The sequence below is a fragment of the Sorex araneus genome, chromosome 2, assembly GCF_027595985.1.
Source record: "Sorex araneus isolate mSorAra2 chromosome 2, mSorAra2.pri, whole genome shotgun sequence".
Lineage (NCBI taxonomy): Eukaryota > Metazoa > Chordata > Mammalia > Eulipotyphla > Soricidae > Sorex > Sorex araneus.
The window spans coordinates 17,917,615-17,942,956 of record NC_073303.1 but is presented as its reverse complement, the minus strand read 5'-3'; the positions used below and the strand labels follow the sequence as shown (position 1 = coordinate 17,942,956).

The 25,342-nt window shown below is 54.7% G+C and overlaps 1 protein-coding gene across 2 annotated transcripts in view; it reads left to right on the top strand.

The window, feature by feature from the left end:
• Positions 1-25,342, top strand: part of KDM1B (lysine demethylase 1B) — a 44,556-nt gene that overhangs the window by 5,710 nt on the left and 13,504 nt on the right. For both annotated transcript variants that reach the window (XM_055126845.1, XM_055126846.1), the window contains exons 3-14: positions 1,705-1,832; positions 3,121-3,210; positions 4,304-4,415; positions 6,567-6,683; positions 9,450-9,491; positions 11,735-11,933; positions 13,093-13,277; positions 15,248-15,424; positions 15,984-16,058; positions 18,730-18,867; positions 19,919-20,090; positions 24,758-24,885. In XM_055126845.1, coding sequence (XP_054982820.1) covers positions 1,705-1,832; positions 3,121-3,210; positions 4,304-4,415; positions 6,567-6,683; positions 9,450-9,491; positions 11,735-11,933; positions 13,093-13,277; positions 15,248-15,424; positions 15,984-16,058; positions 18,730-18,867; positions 19,919-20,090; positions 24,758-24,885 — 1,563 coding nt within the window. The remainder of the gene's footprint in view (positions 1-1,704; positions 1,833-3,120; positions 3,211-4,303; positions 4,416-6,566; positions 6,684-9,449; positions 9,492-11,734; positions 11,934-13,092; positions 13,278-15,247; positions 15,425-15,983; positions 16,059-18,729; positions 18,868-19,918; positions 20,091-24,757; positions 24,886-25,342) is intronic.

Below are 25,342 nucleotides of genomic sequence, written 5' to 3'. Positions count from 1 at the left end.
GTAGGGAAGTGCTTTGCGCACTGCTGACCCCGGTTCGATCCCTGAGACCCCATCAGGTCTCCTGACCCTTGCTAGGAGCGATCCCTGAGCACAGCTCGGTGGGGCCCCAAAAGAAAAGAAAAGATGGAATTCTGCTTCTCCAGGGCCTTGCAGCCTTTGAAAATCAGTCCCAGATAATCACAGTAGAGTGTGATGAAAGGGTATCAGGCAGAACATCTAGCATGTGTGGCATAAGGCGGGGCCTAAGCCTTTTCTACTCATGACACCTTTTGCACAAGGGAGACTCATCTTTACTGCCACACTTGGTGGTGCTCAGGTGACTCCCCTTTCCCTGCGGCACTCAGACAATTGGCACTGCCCTGCGGTATTTGCAGAGCAGATACTTTCTCCCAGGCCCAGCCAAGAGTTTTGACAAGACCCTGAGTATACAGCCATCTAAGATAGCACAGTGGATAGTTGCTTCCCTTGTGCATGGCCAACCTGGGCTCGATTTCCAAGATTCCAGATAGTCCCCCGAGTCCTGCTAGGAATGATCCCTGGGCCCCGCTGGGTGTGGCCCCAAACCACGAAACTTTCTATTAACACTTTCTATTAACAACTCACAAGGAAATTTAGTTTGAAACCCTTTTTAAAAAGTAGACAACCCCTTTCGGGGCACTCTTCTTCCTTCTCTCCCTTCCTCCTTCATATGCTTTTTTCCCCCCTTTTTATAGTTTTGGGGAGGTGCGGTTGGACCACCCAGTTGAGGCAGGGCTTATTCCTGACTGGCACACTTAGGGGACCATGTGGGATACCAGGGATTGAACCCAGGTTGGAAGGCAAGCGCCTTACCCACTGTACTCTCTCTCTGGTCCCAGTAGTCCCCTCCCTCCCTCCCTTCCTCCCTCCCTCCCTTCCTCCCTTCCTTCCTTCCTCCCTTCCTTCCTTCCTTCCTTCCTTCCTTCCTTCCTTCCTTCCTTCCTTCCTTCCTTCCTTCCTTCCTTCCTTCCTTCCTTCCTTCCTTCTTTCCTTCCTTCCTCCCTTCCTTCCCTTCCCTCCCTTCCCTCCCTCCCTCCCTCCCTCCCCTGGCTCTGTGCTCAAGGATCACTCCTGGCAGGCTCAGGGGACCTATGGGGATGCCAGAGAGCAAATTTGAGTTGGCCACAAGCAATGCAAGCTGTACTATACTCCAGCCCCCAAAAGAAAAAAAAATCTTTAATTTTTTTTTTAATAAATATTGTTATTCCTTTTCTAGAATTCTCCTAGGTTTTGTTTGCAGTAGTCAATAAAAGTGGCTTTGCCTTGGAGTCGCGTTTGTTCTTAGCTTTTTTCCTAAGAAAGGCTCCCCGGGCCTGCCCTCTGCTCAGAGGCTTGGCACCGAAGCACTCCTGAATCTGCAGTGAGTTCTTGCATGTTTGCACGTGCGCATCCGCAGAGCTGGCCCGTGTCTGCAGTAGCAGGTTCATGCGTGTTTGCATACATGCATTCCACAGAGCTGGCCTGTGTCTGCAGCGAGTTCATGCGTGTTTGCACACGCGTATCCCGCAGAGCCGGCCTGTGTCTGCAGCGAGTTTGTGCGTGTTTGCACACGTGCATTCCACAGAGCTGGCCAGGATGCCAGGAGGTGGTCAGACTCGCCTGCGAGTCCAGGAGTCAGCCCCGCGCCCCCTTCGCTCCTGTCCATCCCGGGTGCCCGCTTTCACCTCAGCTGGCTCTCTGCTGCAGGCGAAGAAAAAGGCCACGGAGATCCTAGACGACGACGAGGACGGCGGGTGCGAGAAGAAGTACCGGAAGTGTGAGAAGGCGGGCTGCACGGCCACCTGTCCCGTGTGCTTCGCCAGTGCTTCCGAGAGGTAGGTCTGCGGGGACCAGCGTTCCCGGGAGACAGAACCCATGCTGGTGGCCGGCCTGGGGCCTCTGATCTCATCAGCCCTCGCTGGGTCCCTGCTGGTTGTGTGTGCGGGTCAGGGGGAGGAGCACGGACAGGGGAGGGGACCCTCGAGCACCCCTGGAGGGACCAACGAGTATTTCTCCCCCTCAGGCAACACAGCCGCTGCGGCTCTGGGTGGTCACTGATGCACTCCTGCTGTTTTGGGGTTTGGTTTTGTTTGGGGGCCACTCTTGGCAATAGCGAAGCTCAGGGCTTCTGACTCTGCACGCAGGGATCAGTCCCACCGTATGGGATGCTGGGGCTCAAACCCCACCTGCCCTCTTGGGCCCCACACTCCTGCCTTTTTGTTTTTTAACTTTTAATTTTTGTAAAGTTGTTCCCAATGGTTCATTACAAATAATGTTGAAACGCCAATCCCAGCCCCATGCACCTTCCCACCACCGTTAAGAGGACAGTGTGTGAAGATGGTTGTGTTTCACCCTGGAGCCATCTGAGCCTTTATATGAGAGATTCCAAGCATGTATGTTAAAAGCAAACAAACGTGTGCTGCTCTTGGTACATCAGTGGGCTAGAGTGTGAGAGGACGCGCTGCAGGATATTCTGTGTCGCTCTCTTCCGGGAGCTTGATTTCATAGTCTCTGGGTCTTGGCCGTTGATGAGATTGTATGGCGCTGGGGGCAGTTTGTGGGTGTGACTGCCAAGCTACTGGAAAACTGGGGAGCTGGGTGGAGGAGGCTCAGTCCTGTTCTGAGCGGGCTTGGAGATCTCAGTCATGGGCCCCGCATACCTGAGTTTTTCTGCAGGTTCCCCTGTAGGTGAGGCTCGTTCAAGCGTGTGGAGAGTGGCCTTGAGCATGGCTGTGGTTGGATTCTGGAGGTCTTCAGGGCGGGGGGGGCGGGGAGTCAACCTGACATGGTGTGACGCCATGTCAGGTGTGAGCAGAGTAACACAGGAGATGCTGCAGGGTAGGCTACTGGCAGGTACTGGGTGGACTCGGAAATGTTTCTACTTGCCTTTTTTTTTCTTTCTGGCTTTTGGGCCACACCCAACAGTGCTAAGGTCCCACTCCTGGATTGTGCTCAGGCCCCACTCCTGGATTGTGCTCAGGCCCCACTCCTGGATTGTGCTCAGGGATCACTCCTGGTGGTGCTCAGGGGAATCAGACGGGGTGCTGGGGATTGAGCCTGGGTCAGCCACGTGCCAGGCCAACGCCCTCCCCGGCCCCTCTTTTAACAAATGTCTTCCGTCAGGTGTGCCAGGAACGGCTACACGTCCCGGTGGTATCACCTCTCTTGCGGGGAGCATTTCTGCAATGAGTGTTTCGACCACTACTACAGAAGGTTTGTTCTTTGAATGGGGTTTGGGGGCCTGGGCGGGGGAGCACTGGAGGGGGGGCCGTTGCCCTCCACCCCCGCCTTGCTGAATTACTCCACTGAGTCTGCCAGGCCTGTGCCAGCACCATGGAGAGAGAATAACTATAGTTTGTCTTTATTATTTTTTTTTTTCATTTTGGGTCACACCTGGTGATGCTCAGGGGTACCTCCTGGCTCTTCGCTCAGGAATCACTCCTGGCAGTGCTTGGGGGACCATATGGGATGTCGAGGATTGAACCCAGGTCGGTTGAGTGCAAAACAAACACCCTACCCGCTGTACTGTCATTCCGACCTCATAACTATAATTATTGTTAATTACGGTAGTCGGGCTGGAGTGATAGCACAGCGGGTAGGGTATTTGTCTTGCACACGGCCAACCCGGGTTTGATTCCTCCGTCCCTCTTGGAGAGCCTGGCAAGCTACCGAGAGTATCCTGCCCGCACGGCAGAGCCTGGCAAGCTCCCCGTGGCGTATTCATATGCCAAAAACAGTAACAAGTCTTACAGTGGAGATGTTACTGGTGCCCACTCAAGCAAATAGATGAGCAGCGGGTGACAGTGACAGTGACAGTGATGGTAGTTAACAGTAATACCGATATGTATCAGTAGTCTGCTGATACCGGTTTGTGGTTATAGACCCCAGGTCTCCAGCAGTCTAGGAGCTGCTTTGCTCTCTGCGGCAGCACTTAAGAGGGATTAAAGACGTGGGGGAAGGTGTAGGACGAGGGGCTGGAATGCAGATTGATTTATAATTATTTTAATTATATCACTTAGAAGCATAATCAGAAATGGTGTGTAACGACTTGTAATGGGTTTGTGACTTTATATACGAATCTGCATCACCTGACCTTGTATGTTGTCTAAATTGGGGTGCCAGCCATTGGGTGTCAGGCCTGAGGCATTAAAATTGCACAAAAAGCCACAGAGTCTCCCCACCCGCTGGCCCCAAGGCAGGGACCACGGCACTGTCCCCCTTCTTTAGAAGGTGGCGCACCCGTCATGGGAAATTTATTACCTTCCCTTCCATTTTTGAAAATCTCATTGAGACTCTTGCTTTCCAGCCATAAAGATGGGTATGAGAAATACGCTACGTGGAAGAAGATCTGGACGAGCAACGGGAAAAGCGAGCCCAGCCTCAAGGCCTTCATGGCGGACCAGCAGCTCCCGTACTGGGTAACGCACGGGCCTTCGTGCTTCTCCAAAGCGTTTCCCTGGGCAGTGGGGAGCCCAGGTTGATGTGGGTAGCTTTCCAGGGCTCTCTATCCTTCGTCCTTCTCTAAAGCGTTTACGTGGGCAGTGGAGAGTCCAGGTTGGTCTGGGTAGCTTTCTTGTTGTTCTATGTCCATCTTTCTAGTTATTTGTGTCTCTGGCAGTTTTCAGGGCCTCCTGGCTCAGTGTTTGGGGTCACTTCTGGTGGTGCTCAGGGGACCAGGCAGTGCTGGGGATCCAACTTGGGGCTCTGGCATTGAAATTTCTGTTAAAAAAAAGTGAGGGGGCTGGAGCAACAGCACAGCGGTAGGGTGTTTGCCTTGCACGAGGCCGACTCGGGTTCAGTCCCTAGCATCCCATGTGGTTCCCCGAGCACTGCCAGGAGTAATTCCTGAGTGCAAAGCTGGTAGTAACTCCTGAGAATCACTAGGCATGACCAAAAAGCCAAAAAAAATAAAAAATTAAAAAAAGGATTCAGCATGATACACAGAGGAGGCTGAAGCTGGTATTAGGTGCTGCTAAACATGGTATCATCTCTCTATTCTTTTTTTTTTTTTTTTTTTGCTTTTTGGGTCACACCCAGCAATGCACAGGGGTTACTCCTGGTTCTACACTCAGGAATTACCCCTGGCGGTGCTCAGGGGACCATATGGGATGCTGGGATTCGAACCTGGGTCAGCCTGGGTCAGCCGTGTGCAAGGCAAGCGCCCTACCCGCTATGCTATTGCTCCAGCCCCGATCTCTCTATTCTTTATTCGTGTTCATATTTTTATTTGTATGCTTAAACACAATTTTGTTCTCCAATCCTAATTAGATTTTGTTTTTGTTCTTTATTTTGTGTGTGTGCGGGGGCTGGATCCCCCAGCCGGTGCTGTTCAGGAGCTACTCCCGGCTTGGTGCTCGGGGGTCCCTGTGGTGTGGGGGAAATCCGGCTGAGACTCTCTGCATACGAAGCCTGTGCTCGGCCCTTTGAGCCATTTCTTTCTCTCCTAAGGAGTGTTTTTGTTTTGTTTTCTGGGGCGGCCTTCTCAGCGGTGCTCAGGGGCTACTCCTAACCTGTGACTGAGGCGCCTGAGGGACCACGTGGTGCTGGGGATCGGCCCAGCCAGGGTCGGCCTCGGGCAGAGAGGGGCCTTCACTCTGTGTCCCATCTCCGTGCCCTGACCCGCAAGCTTTTCATCTTGGAACAGTTCCAACTCCTGGGAATGAGAAGTTGCAGCGCTAGTACGGAGAGTTCCTGTCTCTCATCACCCCTTTCTCCGAGTTATCACCTGAGGTAGCGTGAGTTTTGGCCGACTGTGAAGCAGCCGTGGCACAGTATTTACAGCCGCCCGGCAGACATTGTGGGTTTCCTTGGCACCTTTGTTAAGATCCATTTCCGAGGGGCTGGTGCCATAGCACAGCGGGTAGGGTGTTTGCCTTGCATTGCACATGGCTGACCTGGGTTCAGTTCCCAGCGTCCCATAGGGTCCCCCAAGTACTACCAGGAGTAATTCCTGAGTACAGAGTCAGGAGTGACCCCTGTGCATTGCTGGGTATGATCCCCCCAACAAAGGCAAAAAAAAAACAAAACCCACAAAGATCCATTTCCTAGGGGTTTGAGCAATGTTACAGCAAGGAAGGCATTTGTTTGCCTGTATGCCGTCGACCTGGCTTCCATCCCCAGCATCCCTATGGTCCCTGAGCCCTGCCAGGAGTAATTCCTGTCTGCAGAGCCAGGAGGAACCCCCGAGCATCACTGGGCGTGGCCCAAAACCCAAAAAGATTTGTTTCCTGTGGCATACTCTCATGCAGGGTCCCCGCGCGCACCCCCCCCGTGTGCGTGTTCTGTGACCAGCCGCAGCCGGGCCTCGGTTCTGCCGTTGGGAGCCGGGAACCCTCCCCACGGCCTGCAGACCCCTTCCCCTGGCACTGTCTGAGCTCAGAGCGGATCCCAGGTTGCTGCTCGGGGCTGAGAAGGGGGCTGCAGGGGCCGAGGGGAGGCCCGGGGGAGACGGTCACCCCGTGGGTGTGGGATGTGGGATCCCGGCAGGCCTGGGCAGCGGAGGACAGGAGCCTGCCCAGGCCCCTGGCCCCTGGCCGTGCCCTGACCTCGTCCTGCCTCGCCCCCCGCAGGTCCAGTGCACAAACCCGGAGTGCGGGAAGTGGCGGCAGCTCACCAAGGAGACGCAGCTCACCTCCCAGATCGCGCGGACCTACCGGTGCGGCTGGAAGCTGAATTCTGCCATCAAGGTGAGCTCCGTGGGTGGCGCACTGGGTGGGGGGCGGGGGGTTCGTTGTCCGAAAGTCGAGGTGCCGTGTGTGTCTCCCATGGACTCTGTCCATCCCCCGTCTCAGGACTGTGTTGGTCTCTCGGTGCAGCCCCGCCCGGTGGCCTAAGCAGTGATTTGGGTTTTTTTTTCCCTTCATGATAAGCAGTTTGGAAATCGGCTGCCCGGGCTCACCAGTCTCTAGCTCCCGATCCCACTGCGAGCTGCGGAATGGACCCATTGCGGAGGGTCTCTGCGCCAGGGGGCTGGTGTGATGGACAACCTGGGGTCCGAATTCTAAGCAGTAAATAAAGGGCCAACGGGTTCGATCCCCGGCATCCCATTTGGTCCGCTGGGTGCACTGCCTGGAGTAATTCCCGAGGGCAGAGCCGTGTTGGGTGTGACCTGAAAAGCCAAAAAAAGAAAAAGGCCAAGCTGGAAGGGAGATGGAGGGGTGGGGGAGAGGGATGGTGGGGGGGAGAGAGAGACAGGGACAGAGAGAGACAGATAGAGAGACAGAGATAGACAGAGACAGAGACAGAGAGATAGAGAGACAGAGAGAGAAAGAGGGAGGAAGGGTGAGAGAGGGAGAGGGAAAGAGGGGGAAAGGAGGGAGAAAGAGACAAGGAGGAAGGAGAGAGGGAGGGAGGAGAGAAAGGGAGAGAGGAATGGAGGGTTGTGCCAGCTGAGGTTTTCCCTCTTAGGGAAAGGCACTTCCCTGGAAGTTCTAGAAGCAGTTTCCGTTTATATCTCTTTGGTCAGGACAGGACCAGGTAACCGCAGACAGCCACAGGGACAGAGGAAGAGACGGATCCATAACTGAGCGCGCTGAGAAAGCGCACAGGCCCGGCTCCTGTGCGTGAGGGAGGCATGAATGGGTGTGGGGGACCTGTCGCAGTCTGCCAGGCCTAGCATCGCGTGCTGGTTTGGGCCCTTAGTGCCTGTGACGTGTGATGGGCCGTGGAAGCACTCACCTGCACACCTGGTTCTTTCAGTGCATTAGAGGATATTAGAATTTATTTATTTTTTATTAACTTTTTTTTTTAATTGGATCACGGTGAGATAGACCTTCACAAAGCTGTTCATAATTAAGTTCAGTCAAACGGCGTTCCAACACCCACCGCTCCACCAGTGGACATTGCCCGGCACCCAGGTTCTCTCCACCAGCCCCCCACATCTGCCTCTATGCCAGACGCTTTTCTTCTCTCTCTCTCTCTCGCTCTCTCGCTCTCGCTGTCTCTGTCTTTCCTTTCGGACATTGTCGTTTGCAATACAGATACTGAAAGGTTATCAGGAATGGATATTAGAATCTTTTTTTTTTTCTTTTTGGGTCACACCTGGCAATGCTCAGGGGTCACTCCTGGTTCTGCACTCAGGAATTACTCCTGGCGGTGCTCAGGGGACCATATGGGATGCTGGGGATCGAACCCGGGTCGGCCGCATGCAAGGCAAACACCCTACCGGCTGTGCTATCACTCCAGCCCTGATATTAGAATCCTAATATCAGAAGTAAAGTAACTTTGCGTTGTGAAACTTGCCGTCCAGTTTACCCTTTTGACGTCTCGGGTTCGTGGTTTATTTGCAGAGATGTGCAGTGTATTTCCCGGTAAAGTGTCAGTTCACACGTTCCCCTTGCCAAAGCGAATGAAGTGCGTGGTTGTATTTCTGTTTTGTTTTGGGGCCACACCCGGCAGTGCTCAGGGATTGCTCCTGACTGTGCTCGGACATCGCTCAGGAGACCATATGGGATGCCGGGGATCGGAGCCAGGGTGGCCCCCTGCAAGGCAAGGCTCTCCCCGCTGTGCTCTCTGTCTCTCTCTCTCTGGCCCTGCTCTGCTGCTTGGAATACGGTTCTCATGCCTGCGTGGCTGCTCTGAGCAGGGAACTGGAGATGAGGGTTGAGTGTCTGTGGCCTCGGTGTCGTCGGTGCCCATTCAGCACTTAGTTTCCCGTCTTCACAGGAGCTGTGCGGCTCAGTGAGACCCTGCTGGTTGCCGGAGGGCTGGGGAGGGGGTGGGAAGAAGAGATCGAGGGCCTCTTCCTGGTTCGGTTTGGGTTGGTTTTGGACTGTACCCCTTGATGTCCAGGGGCTAGTCCTGGCTCTGTGCGCAGGGCTCAGTCTAGGGCTGCTCCTATGGGCTGCAGACCACGCAAGGCCTCAGCCCCTGATCCCCCTGTGTGGCCCTGGAGGGGTGTTTGGTGGTGGCCTGTCTCAGACTTCAGGTGGGTGCTGTAAATCCTGTACACAGGGGATGGAATGATAGCACAGTGGGGAGGGTGTTTGCCTTGCACGCGGCCGACCCGGGTTCAAATCCCAGCATCCCATATGGTCCCCTGGGCACCGCCAGGGGTGATTCTTGAGTGCATGAGCCAGGAGTGACCCCTGTGCATTGCCAGGTGTGACCCAAAAAGCAAAAAATCAACAACAACAACAAAAACTCTGTACACATATAGAGGTGTGCAGACACACCCCTAAAAGCCTCTAATGCCACAAACTAATGATAATCAAGAGAGCAGAAGAAACCCAAAGTTCCGTGCTTTGGTAGGTGGCTCTCCAGAGTCATCCTGATAGTACTTCGGCATCCTGCCAGACGGCCCCTGCCTCCCCAGACCTCCGCTGGCTCGTGCCTCATCTCCGCCTTTCTCCCCTGCCACTCCGAGCAGTGAGCGGGCCGGCTGCCGAGGGCACGTTGGCCAGTGAAGACTGTGTTTGTCACCCGCCTCACTAGCGCCTGGCCTTCCTTTGCAGCCCGAGAACAGTGGGAACTGTTGCACCCAGCCAGAGGACCTGGTGAGTATTCCTGCGATCTCTCGGCCCTAAAAGCTCACGGCGCCTCCTCGCGGCGTCCATCATGACAAGAACGTTCCGTGAGTGGCTCTTTACGTGGCCGCCGGTCACCAGCCCCGTCGTCCCACACCTGAGCTCTCTGATGGATTGCTGGGGTCATGCTGGGGGTGCTTGTCTCTCAGCCTAGAAAAGATGCGTTACTTGGCTTTATGGGAAAAGGAAATAAGGGGCCGTGAGGGATAGCTCAGCAGGTAGGGCACTTGCCTTGCCTTGCCAAGGGGGGTCAGCCTGCGTCGTACCCTCAACACCACATGTGGTCCCCCGAGCCTGCCTGGAGTGATCCTTGAACACAGAGCCAGGCGTAAGCCCCGAGCACTGCTGGGTGTGGCCCCCAGCAAAAAGAAAAATAAAAGGAAATTAAAAGGAAGAGGTTACAGCATTGCCTTCCCCGGAGGGCGAGACGTCCACTGATGCCCTCTCTCCTGCACTTGGATCTTCCTTTTCTTTTTTCCCTTTTCGGGTCACACCCTGCGATGGTCCTTTTTGGGTCATACTCCTGGCTCTGCACTCTGGAATTACTCCTGGTGGTGCTCGGGGGACCATATGGGATGCTGGGAATCGAACCCAGGTCGACAGTGTGCAAGACAAATGCCCTCCCCGCTATACTTTCACTCCATTCCCCACACTTGGATCTTCCCAAGACAAGAACACGGGACCCATAACTGGACAGTGTTGGCCCAAGGCCAGCGGCCACACCCGATTCCTTCCTGGAAAGGGGCAGGCCGGCAGGCAGAGCTTTGTTGCCTGAGCTGCCATCCTTCGCACGCTTCTGGCTGCCCCAGGAAAAATATGATTTTTGGTTTGGTTCTCATGCCAAGTGTTGAGAACGCTGAGCTCTGGTGTTGCTCAGAGTTACTGTGCGTTTCCTCATGATTCCTGTGCAGCTTTCCGAGATGTTTGAAGCTGAGGTTGGAGGGGAGTTGCCGTCCCCGCAAGTGTTCTTTAAATCCCTTCTGTTCTAGAAGGGGCTGGGTAAGATATGTCCATAGGTGTGCACCTTTTTCACTTTTTTTTTTTTTTTGGCTTTTTGGGTCATACCCGGCAATGCACAGGGGTTACTCCTTCTGGCTCTGCACTCAGGAATCACCCCTGGCGGTGCTCGGGGGACCCTGTGGGATGCTGGGAATCGAACCCGGGTCGGCTGCGTGCAAGGCAAACGCCCTACCCACTGTGCTATCGCTCCAGCCCCAGGTGTGCACCTTTTAAAAACTTAATTCGTAACACAAAGAAGCATTTCTCAGTGGCGATCATTGGACCCCCACCCCACCCCCCATGGACACTCTAGGACATTCCAGGGTGGCCGCAGGTGAAAACCACAGGAGTGGGGGGAGGGTGCGGCATGAGACCTTAGGGGAGCAACTAGTAAGAGGGGGGCCGTGAGAAGGAAGAGGAGTGGGAGGGGCCGGAGGTTGGGGAGCAGTGCCGTGAACACTCCACCGCAAAGCCGAGACCCCCAAAATCTTTGGATTTTGGGTAGACCAGGAAACAGTAACAGCAAATACGGGTGTGGGTGGGGGTGGGGGTTAGAGCAATAGCACAGCGGGGAGGGCATTTGCCTTGCACTCAGCCAACCTGGGTTCAATTCCCAGCATCCCATATGGTCCCCCAACCCCCAGCCCCGCCAGGAGAAATTACCGAGTGCATAAGCCAGGAGTAACTTTTGTGCATCGCCGGGTGTGACCCAAAAAGAAAAAAAGAAAAAAAAAAAAAAAAGGACGGACGGAACAGAAAGTGTCTCTTGCCAGGGAGGAGAGATGGCCGTATGGCCGTGCTTGAACTGTGGCCAAAGGCTGAAGGGTGCCGCTTTTTAAAAGTGACCCGGGGGGCGGGAGCGATAGGACAGTGGGGAGGGCGTTTGCCTTGCACGTGGCCTACCCGGGATTAGATCCCCGGCGTCCCCTCTGGTCCCCTGAGCTGGGAGTGATTCCTGGGTGCAGAGCCAGCCAGGAGGAACCCCGGAGCATCACCGGGTGCACCCCCTGGTCCAAAAAAAGAGTGTTCTGGAATCAGTGGGTTTTTGAAGCCTGGGCAGTGGGGGGTGCAGCTGAGCCCGAGAAACCTTTCCTCGAAGTCCCCCCCCCCCACCTGGGTGGTTTCTGAAAGCACAGCACCCCCTGGGCAGCGTGGGGGACGGGGCTGGGCTCCTCCCTCCTCCCTCCCCTCGGCCCTGACCTGGCCCGTTGCAGAGGGTGTCGGAAGTCTCCAGCCCCTGGTGGCACTCCATGCTCATCCTGCCGCCCCTGCTGAAGGACAGCGTGGCGGCGCCCCTGCTGCGCGCCTACTACCCCGACTGCGTGGGCATGAGCCCGTCCTGCACCAGCACGCAGCACACGGCCGCCAGCCCCGGGAAGCAGGACCCCACCAAGGCCTCGCCCTCGGTGCTGGGTGAGTGCGGGGTCGGCAGGGTTGGGTTTTCTCTTTCCCGTTGGTGATTTCAAGCGTCTCCCTACGCCGGGGTGCCCTCGGACGGGGGAGTTGCCGGGTCTTGGGGCGAACGATCCCAGCGGGCCTCGTTCACTTCTCTCCGGGGGGCGGGGAGGGGGCACGTCTGGCAGTGCTCAGGGCTTCCCCCTGGCTCCTGTTCAGGGATAAACTCCTGGAGGGGCTTGGGCAGGCGCCCTCCCCGCCGTACCAGCTCTCTGGCCCCATTTTTCATTCCTTTCTTTCCCCCTCCCCCGGTTTTGGCGCCACACTCAGCATTGCTCAGGGGGTTTCTCCTGGCTCTGCACTCAGGAATTACCCCTGGCATGCTTTGGGAGCCGTACGGGATGCCGGGAATCTTTCCCAGCTCGACCGTATGCAAGGCAAGTGCGTTACCCTCTGTGCTGTTTCTCCAGCCCCCGATTTTTCACTTCTTTATGATTTTCTTTTGGTTTGATTTTTTTTTTGGGGGGAGGACTCCCAAGCAGTGCTCTGGGGACTGCAGTCCCCTCCCGGTGATTCTCAACCAGTAAGAGGGCGAGCATGCGGGGCTGCTGGGCACTGTGGTGCCAGGCGTTTCCAGGGCTGCCCCAGGGGTTCTCAGGGGCCCCGGGGCCTCGCTCATTGGTGCTCAGGACCATGTGCTGCTGGGGGTGGAACAGGGTCAGTGTGTGCAGGCCACGCGCCTGAACCCTGGCCCTTGATCTCTGCACCCTGCTTTGCTTTTCTTCTTAAAAAAGTTCATTTTGGGCCAGAGCGGAAGTACAGCAGGTAGGGCGTTTGCCTTGCACCAGGTTTGATCCCCAGCATCCTGTATGGTCCCCCAAGCACCGCCAGGGGTAATTCCTGAGTGCAGAGCCAGGAGTAACTCCTGAGCATTGCTGGGTGTGCACTGCCCAACCCCCCCCACCAAAAAAGGGAAAAAAAACACTGTACCACAGTAATTTGTGGAGGAAGAATGGGGAACCTCTCTGTTGCACTCACACCCCATCTCCCTGGCTGGAGGGGGCAGAGATCTGTGTGGGGGGGTGGGGGGCGCTGGTTCAGGCTCTCCCCAACCCCTTGCTGGTGCTCTCAGGCCCCCAGCTGTGGGGGTGCCGACTGGGGGCGTCCCTGTTGTCAGTTCCAGGCATGAACCGCTACTTCCAGCCTTTCTACCAGCCCAACGAGTGCGGCAAGGCGCTGTGCGTGCGGCCGGACGTGATGGAGCTGGACGAGCTGTACGAGTTTCCGGAGTACTCCCGGGACCCCACCATGTACCTGGCCCTGCGCAACCTCATCCTGGCCCTGTGGTACACCAATTGCAAGGTCAGTGTTGTGATGCTTCCCCCACCCCACCCCCCCCCGGCTCTGGGGCGGGCGAGGGGATGTGCTCAGTATGGGGTGGGGGGGCGCGTTCCCTGTCCCGGCCCCTGGGTGCCAGGCATGCTGCCCTCGGGTGGCAACACAGAGGCGGGCGGTCAGCACGTCCGTCCTTCCGACCGAGTCTCCGGTGGCAGGTTCAGATCAGGAAGGGCAGGCTTGGGTGGTGGTCGGGGAAGTCGGCAATAACGGTGGTGGGAAGGCGTAATGGTGGTGGTGGGATTGGTGTTGGGATACTGAGTGTGATGAATCATCGTGAACAACGTTATTAAATAAATAAATAAATTTAAAAAGGCCTGGCAGGGCTGGAGCGATAGCACAGCGGGTAGGGCATTTGCCTTGCATGCGGCCAACCTGGGTTCGATTCCCAGCATCCCATATGGTCCCCTTAGCACCGCCAGGGGTAATTCCTGAGTGCAGAGCCAGGAGGAACCCCTGTGCATCACTGGGTGTGACCCAAAAAGCCAAAATAGGGGCTGGAGTGATAGCACAGTGGGTAGGGCATTTGCCTTGCACACGGCCGACCCGGATTCGAATCCCAGCATCCCATATGTTCCCCTGAGCACCGCCAGGGGTGATTCCTGAGTGCATGAGTCAGGAGTGACCCCTGTGCATTGCCGGGTGTGACCCAAAAAGGAAAAAAAAAAGCCTAAATAAATAAATAAGTAAATAAATAAATAAAAAGGCCTGGCAGTGAAGAAGCAGCCCTGGGACAGGGGCTCGGGCTTCACGGGAGGGACGCGTGCTCCATGGTGCCAGGGCTGTGCTCCCTGTTGGGAGGGAAGTGGGGCGAGCCCCCCGGCATCACCAGGAAGGAGTGGAGGATGAGCTTCAAATTAGAGCGAGGGCCGCAGCGGCCGTACACGGGCAGGGCGCTTGCCTGCACGCAGCTGACCCCGGGGTCAGTCCCCGGCACACCGTGCTGTCCCCTGAGCCCCACCAGGAGTGACACCCGAGCACAGTGCTAGAGACAAGCCCTGAGCACAGCGGGGTGTGGGGTCAGTAAGTCATGGACACAGAGAAAGGGAGGGAGACCGTCCAGGGCTTAAGGCCCTTTGCTTGCAACCTGTCAGCCCCACTTCGGTCAACAGTACTATGTGTAGTACTAAGTACTGAGCACCACCAGGGGTGACCTCTGAGCACAGTGCCAAGAGTCAACCGTGAGCATCGCCAGTGGTGGCCCAGTAACAACAACAACAAATACAAAAAGACCCCAGGACGTTTTCTGTTTTTATGTATATATATTTTCTATTTTAATGAATCACCGTGAGATTACGTTTCAGTGTTGAGTACCCATCCCTCCACCAGTGCCCTTTCTCCAACACAGTGTTCCCAGTGGCCCTCCCGCCACCCCCACCCTGCCCCACCCCTGCCTCTGTGGCAGACACATCCCCTCTTCCTCTCTCTCTCCTTTTGGGTGTTAGGGTTTGGAGTATAGGCAAGGCTGTTTCTTACCCAGAGGACGTTTTTCTGGGCTGTTCATTCCTTTCCCAGTTGCGTGAGTGACTGGTACATGCAGACTGTCTGGGCTACATCCAGCGACTCCCTGAGCTTGGGGGTCACACCCAGCTGTGCTCAGGGCACCTTGTGGTGTCGGGGGTCTAACCCAGGGCTTCTGCACACAGAGCCTGCGCTCGGCCCACTGATGTGACTCTCCAGTCCTTTCCCTTGCGGACAGAGCCACCACTCTCCCCTCCGTACACCCTTCGATGCTCGCCCGGCTGCTTGCCTCTTCAGGGCTGCCGCAGAAACAGCCTGGACACGGCGGGCCGTGCTGTGCCCCGCGCGTTGTCTCTGAACGCGTGTCCTCAGGTCTCGGCGTGCCTGGGCACGACGTTGACCCTGTCACATGACTGCGTCCCCCTGCCAGTGGTGTGTGGTTTGTGCTCACGGTCCGGTTCTCCTCTTGGACGCAGGAAGCTCTGACCCCGCAGAAGTGCACCCCCCACATCATCGTCCGCGGGCTGGTGCGCATCCGGTGCGTGCAGGAGGTGGAGCGGATCCTCTATTTCATGACCAGGAAGGGGCTCATCAACACCGGGGTGCTCAACGTGGGCCCTGACCAGTCCCTGCTGCCGAAAGATTACCACAACGTAGGTGACCGGGGGCTCCGGCGAGAGTGTCTGGCTGTGGCTGTTAGTAACACGAGTGGGCCTTGTATTACCGTAAATATCTTACATAAATGTATGTAACTACAAACTAGAAGCTGAAAGTGTAATTTTATAAAGTGTAATTTTATAAGTGTAATTTTATAACTATCTTACATAAATGTAAGTATATAACTACAAACTAGAAGCTAGAAGTGTAATTTAATAAGTGTAATTAAATATCTACGGTAAAGATCTATCATATCTGTTGTAAATATCTTATCTACTGTAATTAAGATCGTAATTAAATATCTTATCTGGCTCAAGATAAAGCTACCAAGCCAGATTTGGGGAGAAGATGGGGGGCGGGGAGCCCTCAAGCCCCTTTTCCCCCAGACTTAAAAGGAGGTACTCTCTACGAAAATAATCTCTATGGATAAAAAAAAAAAAAGAAAACCCACTGATGAATCAATGTTAACGTGGCACTTAGCACCTTCCAGAAATAGTGCATAGTCCACTGCTTTCACTGCTCTAATGGGCGCATTTGCATCTCTGTCTCCTACAGAAATCAGTTATCATCGTCGGGGCCGGCCCAGCAGGACTAGCAGCTGCCAGGCAGCTGCATAACTTCGGGATAAAGGTAAGAGCATTGAAACACGGAGAGGCAGAAATAGCCGGCTAAGCTCCGTTGAGGCGCCTTTTCAGGCACTTAGAAGATCAGCCCCTGCTGGAGCGGGGCACAGCCGGCAGAGTCCCGTCCCTGGCCCCCACGGGTTGCTCAAACAGGTGTGGCTCTAACCCCGAGCTCTGCCAGTATGGCCCAAAGGAAGAAAAAAAAAAAGAATTTATCTTTGCAGTGTGAGAACAGATTTAAAATTTTTATTTTTCGTTTTGGGGGTGATTCTGGTTTTGTTCTATGGGCCACATCTGGCAGTGCCCCAGACTTACTCCGGGCTCTGTGCTCAGGGATCACTCTTGCTGGGGCTCGGGGGACCCATGTGGGGTGCTGGGGAATCGAACCCATGTCCATTGCATACAAAGGAAGAGCCCTACCTGCTGAAATTGCTTAAATTTTTAAAAGCAGAGGAAAATGAACATGCTCCCCACTTCTTAGAGAATTTAAGATTTGTTTGTTCTTTTTTGTTCTGGGAACACGTCTGGTTATACCCAGGGCTGACTCCTGGCTGTGCTCTCGGGAATCACTTCCGGTGGGGCTTGGGGGAACATACGGGGTGCGAGGGATTGAACCCGGGTTGGCTGTGTACAAGGTAAGCGCCCCACCTACTGTACTACCTCTCTAGTCCTCAAGAATTTTAGATTCTGATGCACAAGTCACGAAAGAGTCTCAGGCTGCAGAGATAGTACAGAGGGTAAGACCCACTTGCACCTGTCCGTCCCACCTGGGTTCAGTCCCCAGCATCCCACGTGGTCCCTTGAGCACCACCAGGAGTAATTCCTGAATGCAGAGCCAGGAGTAACCCCTGAGCATTGATGGGTGCGGCACGAAAAAACATAGGAAAAAGAGATTCTCTAAGTGCAGGGGTTAAAGTGCTCGCCTTGTCGTGGCCAGCCCTGATTTAGTCCCAGGCACCCGCTATGGTCCCCTGAGCACTGAACCGTGAGTATGCCCGGAGCAGTGCCAGGTGTGGCCCTGAAGTGAAAAAAAAAACAAAAACAAAACATTGATTTTAGGATCCATTTTAGAGATAATTTTATATCCCCACGTGCAGGTCCAAAAAGAGTACAGAGAAATCGGCAAAATCTTCCGGAGCTGGAGCTATATATAGTACAGCTGGGAGGGCGTTGGTCTTGCACGGGTTTGATTCCCAGCATCCCATATGGTCCCCCGAGCACCACCAGCAGTAATTCCTGAGTGCTGAGCCAGGAGTAACCCCTGTGCATCGCCAGGTGTGACCCAAAAGGAAAAAAAAAATCACCACTCTTCTGACTGCAGAATCCCTAATTCCCCAGCCCTAATTCCCATCATAGAGTTACCAGTATGAACCAGCGCCTTTCTCAGTGACTGTAGGGCTACGAAAATCACTCCAGTGACTTTCTAAGTCTCACCAATTTCTCCTCTCTAAAAGCTTATTTGGCAGGAAATTAGGAATTTACACCAAACTTTCCTGATTAAACTCATCACTCTTCTCTTTCTGGATAAAAGTGTCCCGTTTCCTGGAAGACTTTCAGGAGGGAGAGAAGTGCTCGAGTGGCTACCCCAGGCGAGGGTTCGAAGGTGCAGGAGAACTTACCTCTTAGGCTACATTTAATTGCCGATGGAACAGAAATCCAAGTTGCAGTTCGAGAAATGTATTTGTACTTGGAAACATTTTCTCAGAGTCATGAAGCCATTAGCTGATTTCATTGCTCGTTTATTTCACTGTGAGCCACTTTGGCCCTGGCTGTGGTGGTGTTTGTGGGTGTGGACTGGGCCTGGGGGGTGTCCGGGCAGGAGGCCCAGGGCTGCCCCAGCAGTGCTCAGGGGGCCAGCGCAGAGCCTGCATGAGCTCCAGTCCTTGGAGCCTCTCTCCGGGCCTCTTGTTTGCCTTTTGGGTCAGACCTGCCAGTTCTCAGGCCTACTGGCTCTACGCTCCGGGATCACTCCCGGCAGGGCTCAGGATACCATCTGGGTGCTGACCTGGGTCAGTTAGATGTGAGGCAAGTGCCTTTCTCACCGTATCCTCTCCAGCCTCTCTTGTTAGTTTTTTCGTTGGTTTATTTTTTCATTGCTTTTTTGGGGGGGAGATGGGGTGGATTGGGTCATACCCAGGGATGCTCAGGGCTTACTCTTAGCGCTGCACTCAGGAATTATTCCTGGCGGTGCTCAAGGGACCATATGGGATGCCGGAGATCCACCTGGAATGGTCACGTGCCAGGTAAACGTCCTCCCCACTGTCCTGTCGCTCTGCCACCACCTCGTGTTTTGTTTGTTTTTTTTTTTTCACTCTTCAGAGCCACGCATTATTTTTTTCAGGGATGGTTACTAAGCTACAAAGGAGCTATCTATCTTTTTTCTTTCTTATCTATTGTTTTGCTTGGGAGTCACACCCGGCGGTGCTCAGGGCTTCCAGCTGGCTCTGCATTCTTCCAGGGGGGCTCAGGCACCCTGTGCGGTGCCAGGGACCAAACCTGGGTGAGCTGCGTGCAAGGTGTGCCCCTCCCTGCGGTACTGTGGCTTCAGCCCTGGACTTTTTTTTTTTTTTTTAAATTGTTTCTCTGTCGTCTGCTGTCAGCCACAGAGGGGGCCTTGTGGCAGCGTCTCTGCCCTCACACGGTCCCACCCTCTCCAGCTCCTCTGTTGGTCCTTGTAGGTGACAGTCCTGGAGGCCAAGGACCGAATCGGGGGCCGAGTGTGGGATGATCTGTCCTTCCAAGGCGTCACCGTGGGACGAGGCGCGCAGATTGTCAACGGCTGCGTGAACAACCCCGTGGCGCTGATGTGTGAACAAGTAGGTTTCTTTAGGAGGGAAGGGATCCGCTCTCCGGTGGCGTGCGTGTGGTCTAGCCATGCACGTAGACGATGCCACGGTGCCCACGGGGTTCATATCCCCACCGGAAAGCGAATCCTGGCACACGTCTTCCTGTCTGAGATGGTGAAACACTTCAGATGTTCGGGTGTTTCTGGCTTTAAAATTTTTTTTTTTTTAATTGTTTTGGGTTTTGGGGCCAGACCCAGTGTTGCTCCGGGCTTCTGCTTGTCTCCACACTCAGGAGTTATTTCCTGGCGGGGCTCGGGACCATCTGGGCAGTCAGGGGTCAAACTGGGTTGTCTGTGTGCAAGGCCAGTGCCTTCTCACCCGGGTACTGTCGCCCCGGCCCCTGATGGTGGCTTTTGTGTGTTTGTTTTACTTTTTTTTTTTTCTTCAGATCTTTAATTCTATTTGTGTGTTCTATTTGGACCACTTGATCCGTTCCCAGCTGTTTAAAAGTTTCGATTTTCAGATCGAGCAGATAAGTTTTGAGTTTTCAGGTGGAGCAGATAAATAATACCAGGTGGCCAGAGCTTTCGACTGTGAGATCAGCAGTGGGGAATTTTTAATAGATGTTCCCAAATATTCCCCCGGACTGTTTGGCATGTGGCACCTGGGATGAGGCTGTACATTGTTCTGAGCGTCAAATCCTGCTGCCCCCGTTTTCATCAGATGACCCCGGCGGCTGAAACATTCACAGGCAGTTCCGTTCCGGCCCCAGGGGCTGGCGGGCTTGGGTGCTCGTGGCCGTGCATCGTCGAAGGGGTGCCAAGAGGCAGCACACAGCCAGCCCCTCCCCCCATCTGAAAGGCTGTATCTGTCAGCCCCCTCAGCTCCTGCCTCGAGAGCCCGGTTTCATGCCGTCCCCGTGCCACCCTGCCGCCCAGCTGTGTTTGGGTGTGGCCCCCGACCATTTCCTCCACGAAAGCTCCATCTCGACTTCTGCTGAGAACTTGTTTGTCTCCCCAGGGGGATCGAAAAAAGAGAAAAAAAAATTTCATTCACCATCTTATTCTTATTATTTTTGAAGCTTGGCATCAGCATGCATAAATTCGGAGAGAGATGTGACTTAATTCAGGAAGGTGGAAGAATTACTGACCCCACTATTGACAAGCGCATGGATTTTCATTTTAATGCCCTCTTGGATGTGGTCTCTGAGTGGAGGAAGGATAAGACTCAGCTGCAAGATGTGCCCTTAGGAGGTATGGGGAGAGGGCGTCGGCGTGTTCCCTGAGTCTCCCTGCAGCGGGAGCGTGGGGAGCCCGCGGGGAGATGAGTCACGTGTGGAGCCCCCTAGAAAGTTCCGCGGACGGAATAGGTCTTCCTCGGGACCTGCTAGGTCCTTACGTGTGTGTGCACAGCGCACGTGAATTTTATTCGGCACATTATCTGGCGTTTTTAGAAGAAATTGCTGCAGGGGCCGGAGCGATAGTGCCGCGGGCAGGGCATTTGCCTTGGACGTGGCAAACATTGCTGCCGCCTGTTGTTCTCAAGTTCCCCACGGGGTCTGCTTTCCAGGAACCGCGTGACTAGCCATATGTGACAGTCTTTGTCAGTAAATTACTTCACTTCTGTTCTTGAGCTTGGCAGGAGGTTAATATTTTTTGGGGGGAGGGGCTGAAGCGTTAGCATAGCGGGTAGGGCATTTGCCTTGCATGCGGCCGACCCGGGTTCAATTCCCAGCATCCCACATGGTCCCCTGAGCACCGCCAGGAGTCATTCCTGAGTGCATGAGCCAGGAGTCACCCCTGTGCCTTGCTGGGTGTGACCTAAAATGCAAAAAAATTAAAATAATTAAAAAAATTAAAAAAAAATTTAAGGTTTTATTTATTGGGAAAATGTAGCACTGTTGCACTGTCTTCCCGTTGTTCATCGATTTGCTCGAGCAGACACCAGTAACGTCTCCATTGTGAGACTTGTTGTTACTGTTTTTGGCATATCGAATACACCACAGGGAGCTTGCCAGGCTCTGCCGTGCAGGCGGGTGCTCTCGGTAGCTTGCCGGGCTCTCTGAGAGGGATAGAGGAATCGAACCTGGGTTGGCCTTGGCTAGGCAAATGCCCTACCCACTGTGCTATCACTGGGAAAATATATGTAATTTTAAGAACTTTTGTGCAGGGCTGGAATGATGGTACAGCAAGTAGGGTGTCTGCCTTGCATGCAGCTAGCCTGGGCTCAATCTCCGGCACCCCATATGTTCCCTGGAGTACTGCCAGGACTAATTCCTGAGTGCAGAGCCAGGAGGAACCCTTGAACACGGCTGGGTTTGACCCAAAAAGACAAAAAATTTTTTTTTTCTTTTCCTGCAGAATCGTTAGGTTTCATAATTTGTGGCCAGGTTTCAGTTTTGGGGCCACACCCAGTGGTGCTCAGGGGCTACTCCTAGCTTTGCGCTCGGGGCTTTGCACCCAGCAGTGCTCCAGGGATCAAACCCAGGCGTCTTTCATGCAAAAAATACGTGCAACCCTTTGTTCTCTTTCTCCAGCCCTTCATGGGCAGTTGAATTTTAGTTTTTAAAAAATGTATTACAGGGGCTGGAGCGATAGTGCAGCGGGTAGGGCGTTTGCCTTGCATGCGGCCAACTGGGGTTCGATTCCCAGCATCTCATATGGTCCCCTGAGCACCGCCAGGAGTAATTTCTGAGTGCAGAAGCAGGAGTAACCCCTGTGTATCGCCAGGTGTGACCCAAAAAGCCAAAAAAATTGTTAGTTTGGGTTAGTTACATAAGTGCCAAAGTATATGGTCACTGTCACTGTCATCCCGTTGCTCATCGATTTGTTCAAGTGGGCACCAGTAATGTTTCTCATTGAGAGACTTACTGTTACTGTTTTTGGCATATCCAATACGCATGGGTAGCTTGCCAGGCTCTGCCACTCGGGCTCCATACTCTCAGTAGCTTGCCGGGCTCTCCGAGAGGGGCGGAGGAATCAACACGAGTCGGCCTCGTGAAAGGCGAATGCCCTACCACTGTGCTATCGCTCCATGGTATTGCTGTACAAAACTACTATTCCCCTCCTTCCCTCAGCCCCACCAAATGGGCAATTTTAACTCCAGCCCTTCAGAAAATTTGTCCTCCTGTTATAATGCCTCACTTCCGTGCAGATGACAGTGGAGGGTTTTTAGTGTTAGAATTTGCAGAGGTGTGAGGGGTGCTGAGGATTGAACTGGGGCCCATGAAAGCCTTCATTCTATCACCAAAATCCCTCCTTGCCCCTTCTGATCTGGATTTTTTTTCCCCCTAGATTTTGGGTCACTCCTGGCTGTGCGCTCAGGAATCACTCCTGGTGGTGCTTAGGGGATCGTATGGGGTGCCGGGGAACGGACCCAAATCGGCTGCATGCAAGGCAAGCGCCCCACCCAACGTATTGTCGCTGCGGCCCCAGTCTGGATTCTTAAATTGAGTCTCCGGTTTTCCCGCGCGCCTTTTGGGGCGGCATGTTGGTCTCTCAGGGTCCGGGCTGGAACTTCACTCGGGAGTTCCCTCACCACGGGAGTTTCCTCCAGGCCCTTGGTTCCTCATCCCCCACCCACGGTGTCCCCGGGGCACTGCTTAGAAGCAGACGCCCTCTGTCCCCTTCCTCCTTGAGGCGCTGCCGCATCACTCCTGACTTTGCGTGCCCACAGGGAGAGGATGGGTTCCCCGAACAGGGACAAGCCGTGCTTTGGTTCAGGGGATATCAGTCTCTGGGCACCCCTGCAGGAGCCCAGCCGAGCATGGTAGCAACTTACTGGGGTTCCAGCAGGGACCATTTTATCAGTGTTTAGTATCCAGACCAGGAAGTCATTGATTTTTCTGCATCTGTTTTTTTTTTTTTTTCTCTCTTTGGGTCACACCTGGCAATGCACAGGGCTTACTCCTGGCTCTGCACTCAGGAATCACTCCTGGCGGTGCTCGGGGGACCATGTGGGATGCTGGGAATCGAACCCGGGTTGGCCACGTGCAAGGCAAATGCCCTACCCGCTGTGTTATCACTCCAGGCCCCCCCCCACCTCCTATCTGCAGCTGACTTACAGGCTGTCCTCAGAATCTGTAGGTTTTGCATATGCGCTAGTTGCTTGGTTTTCTTTGTTTGTTTTGTTTTGGGGTCACACCCAGTGATGCTCAAGGCTTGCTTCTGGCTCAGCACTGAGGGATCACTCCTGGCAGGCACCGGGGGTCCCTGTGGGGTGCTGGGGCTCAAACCCAGGTCGGCAGAATGCCTTCCTTCCCCGCTGTACCATCGCTCCAGCCCTTGTTCGATGTTATTTTAGTGTGCTGACATTGATTTCTGCTTTGGGTTTGTTGAAGGTATTATTATTTTTTTTTTACAGGAGTAGCCAATATTGTCCGTATACTTGCAGCGTAGCTGTTTTGTCTCATTCACATGATCTGTGCAGTTTCAGTAACAGCACAGCTCGGAGGGAGCAGATATTCTTCCCCCTATTTAAGGGGCCCCTTAGCTCTTAGGGAAAAAGAAGGATGAATAATTGATATACCAAGAAGCTACTGTTCATTTCAGTGTATGTACCAAAAGTCTGAAATACAATTTTAACTTTTCATAATTTTTTAAAAAGAATTTTTAAATCCCAGTAATGTAACATACACGCCTGTTTCTACAGAACTATTTATAATAGTGTTATAAAAACCACATCACGATTTCTCTCCATCTCTCCATCCTTTGTTTTATCTGCGGTCTTGGTTCTGTCCGAGGGCCCGGGAATAGCCCAGGAGAGGGGCAGGCAGGGGCCGGGGTGATCTTGCTCCGAGAAGGGGCAGAGACAGTCTGGGGGCCCTGGCACCTCCCGCGTTCGAGTCTGTGAGGCGCCAGACACGAGCAGGAGAAGCCGGAGCTCCGGCAAGGGGCAGAGCAGCCAGTGGGCGGATGGTCGGTTCTGTCCCGGCCAGGCCAGGACTCTGCCGGGTGCCTGTCCTCACCAGGAAGGTGATGGCACGTAGCCCAGAGGTCTGGAGAGAGAGGCCAGCGGGGCCGCGTGCCCGGCTGCCCAGGGAGCAGCCCCAGCAGCCCTGAGCTCAGCGCCGGGAGCAACGGCAGCTCGGGCAGGGCGGGCTGTGTCGGATGAGAGGGGCCAGGACCCCGGGGGAGCCGAGGGTGGAGCAGGTGCCCGAGCTTCGAGCACTGCCAGGGAGAGACTGAGCAGCGGCCTGCAGGCGGGCACAGCGCAGTCCCCTGGAGTGTGGCGTGTGGCTCGGACACGCCGCCTCGTCCCTCCGGAGCGCCTTATCACCCAGTCCTGAGGGTGGGGCTGGGGCCAGCACGGCGAGAGTTCCTAAGGGAATGTTCTAGCACCGAGAAGATGTCGGCAGTGTTGGTCTTGGTCAGGGCGGGGAAGGGGCGGGTGGGACTCTGGTGAGGTGAGCTGTTGGGGTGTGGCTTGTTGGTGATGGCAGTGACACCAAAAACTGTGTGCGTGTGTGTGCACGCGTGTGCGTACCTGTGGGTGCAGGGGTGTCCTTTGTGGGTCTCGACCCGGAGGGGCAGCTCTCAGCTAAGCGCCGAGGAGACCTGGGGGAGAACATGGCCACAGCTCCTTGCTTCCCGCTTGGGAGAAGCTTTTCTATTTTCATCTTTTGCATTTTGGGTCACACCCAGCGATGCTTAGGCTTTCCCGGCTCTGCACTCGGGAATCACTCCTGGCAGTGCTCGGGAGACCATCTGGGGTGCCGGGGATCGAACCTGGGTCGGTAGGGTGCAAGGCAAGTGCCTTCCCCGCTGGACTATCGCTCCGGTCCGGGAAAGGCTCTTGGGGTCCCGAGTGGAACCGGTCTCGGCGCGGGGCCCTTTCCCTCCCGCCCCCGCCAGCCCTCCCCCGTGGGACAGCACAGCGGGAGGAATGCTCACGCCCGCCCCGGCCTTGTGTCTGGCTCCAGAGAAGATCGAGGAGATCTACAAGGCGTTCATGAAGGAGTCGGGCCTCCAGTTCAGCGAGCTGGAGGAGCAGGTGCTGCAGTTCCACCTCAGCAACCTGGAGTACGCGTGCGGCAGCGACCTGTACCAGGTGTGTGCGCCGGGCCCACGGGCCTGCCAAGCATGCTGTGTGTGTGTGTGTGTGTGTGTGTGTGTGTGTGTGTGTGTGCATGCATGTGTGTTTGTAAATTCATGGGCCCTGACAGTGCGTATATATGTGAGCATGTGTACACGAGTGTGTATGTGTTTGTGAGTGGACCCCACCGGTGCACATCTGTGAGCATGTGTACACGTGTGTGTACATGTGCATACATGCATGTTGGGGCCTGACTGTGCATGCGTGTGTGTGTGGGCACTGAGAGTGTGCACATGTGTGTGTATGTTTGTGTGTGTGCTTGGGCCCTGGCTTGCACATGTGTGTATGTTTGCATGCGTGCATGCATGTGTATATGTGTGTGCGCGAGACTCCCCTGGACCCATCGATGAGGAATCACAGCAGGTCTAAGTCTTGAACTTGGGTGGTTTTGAATAAACGGGCGACTCTGGTT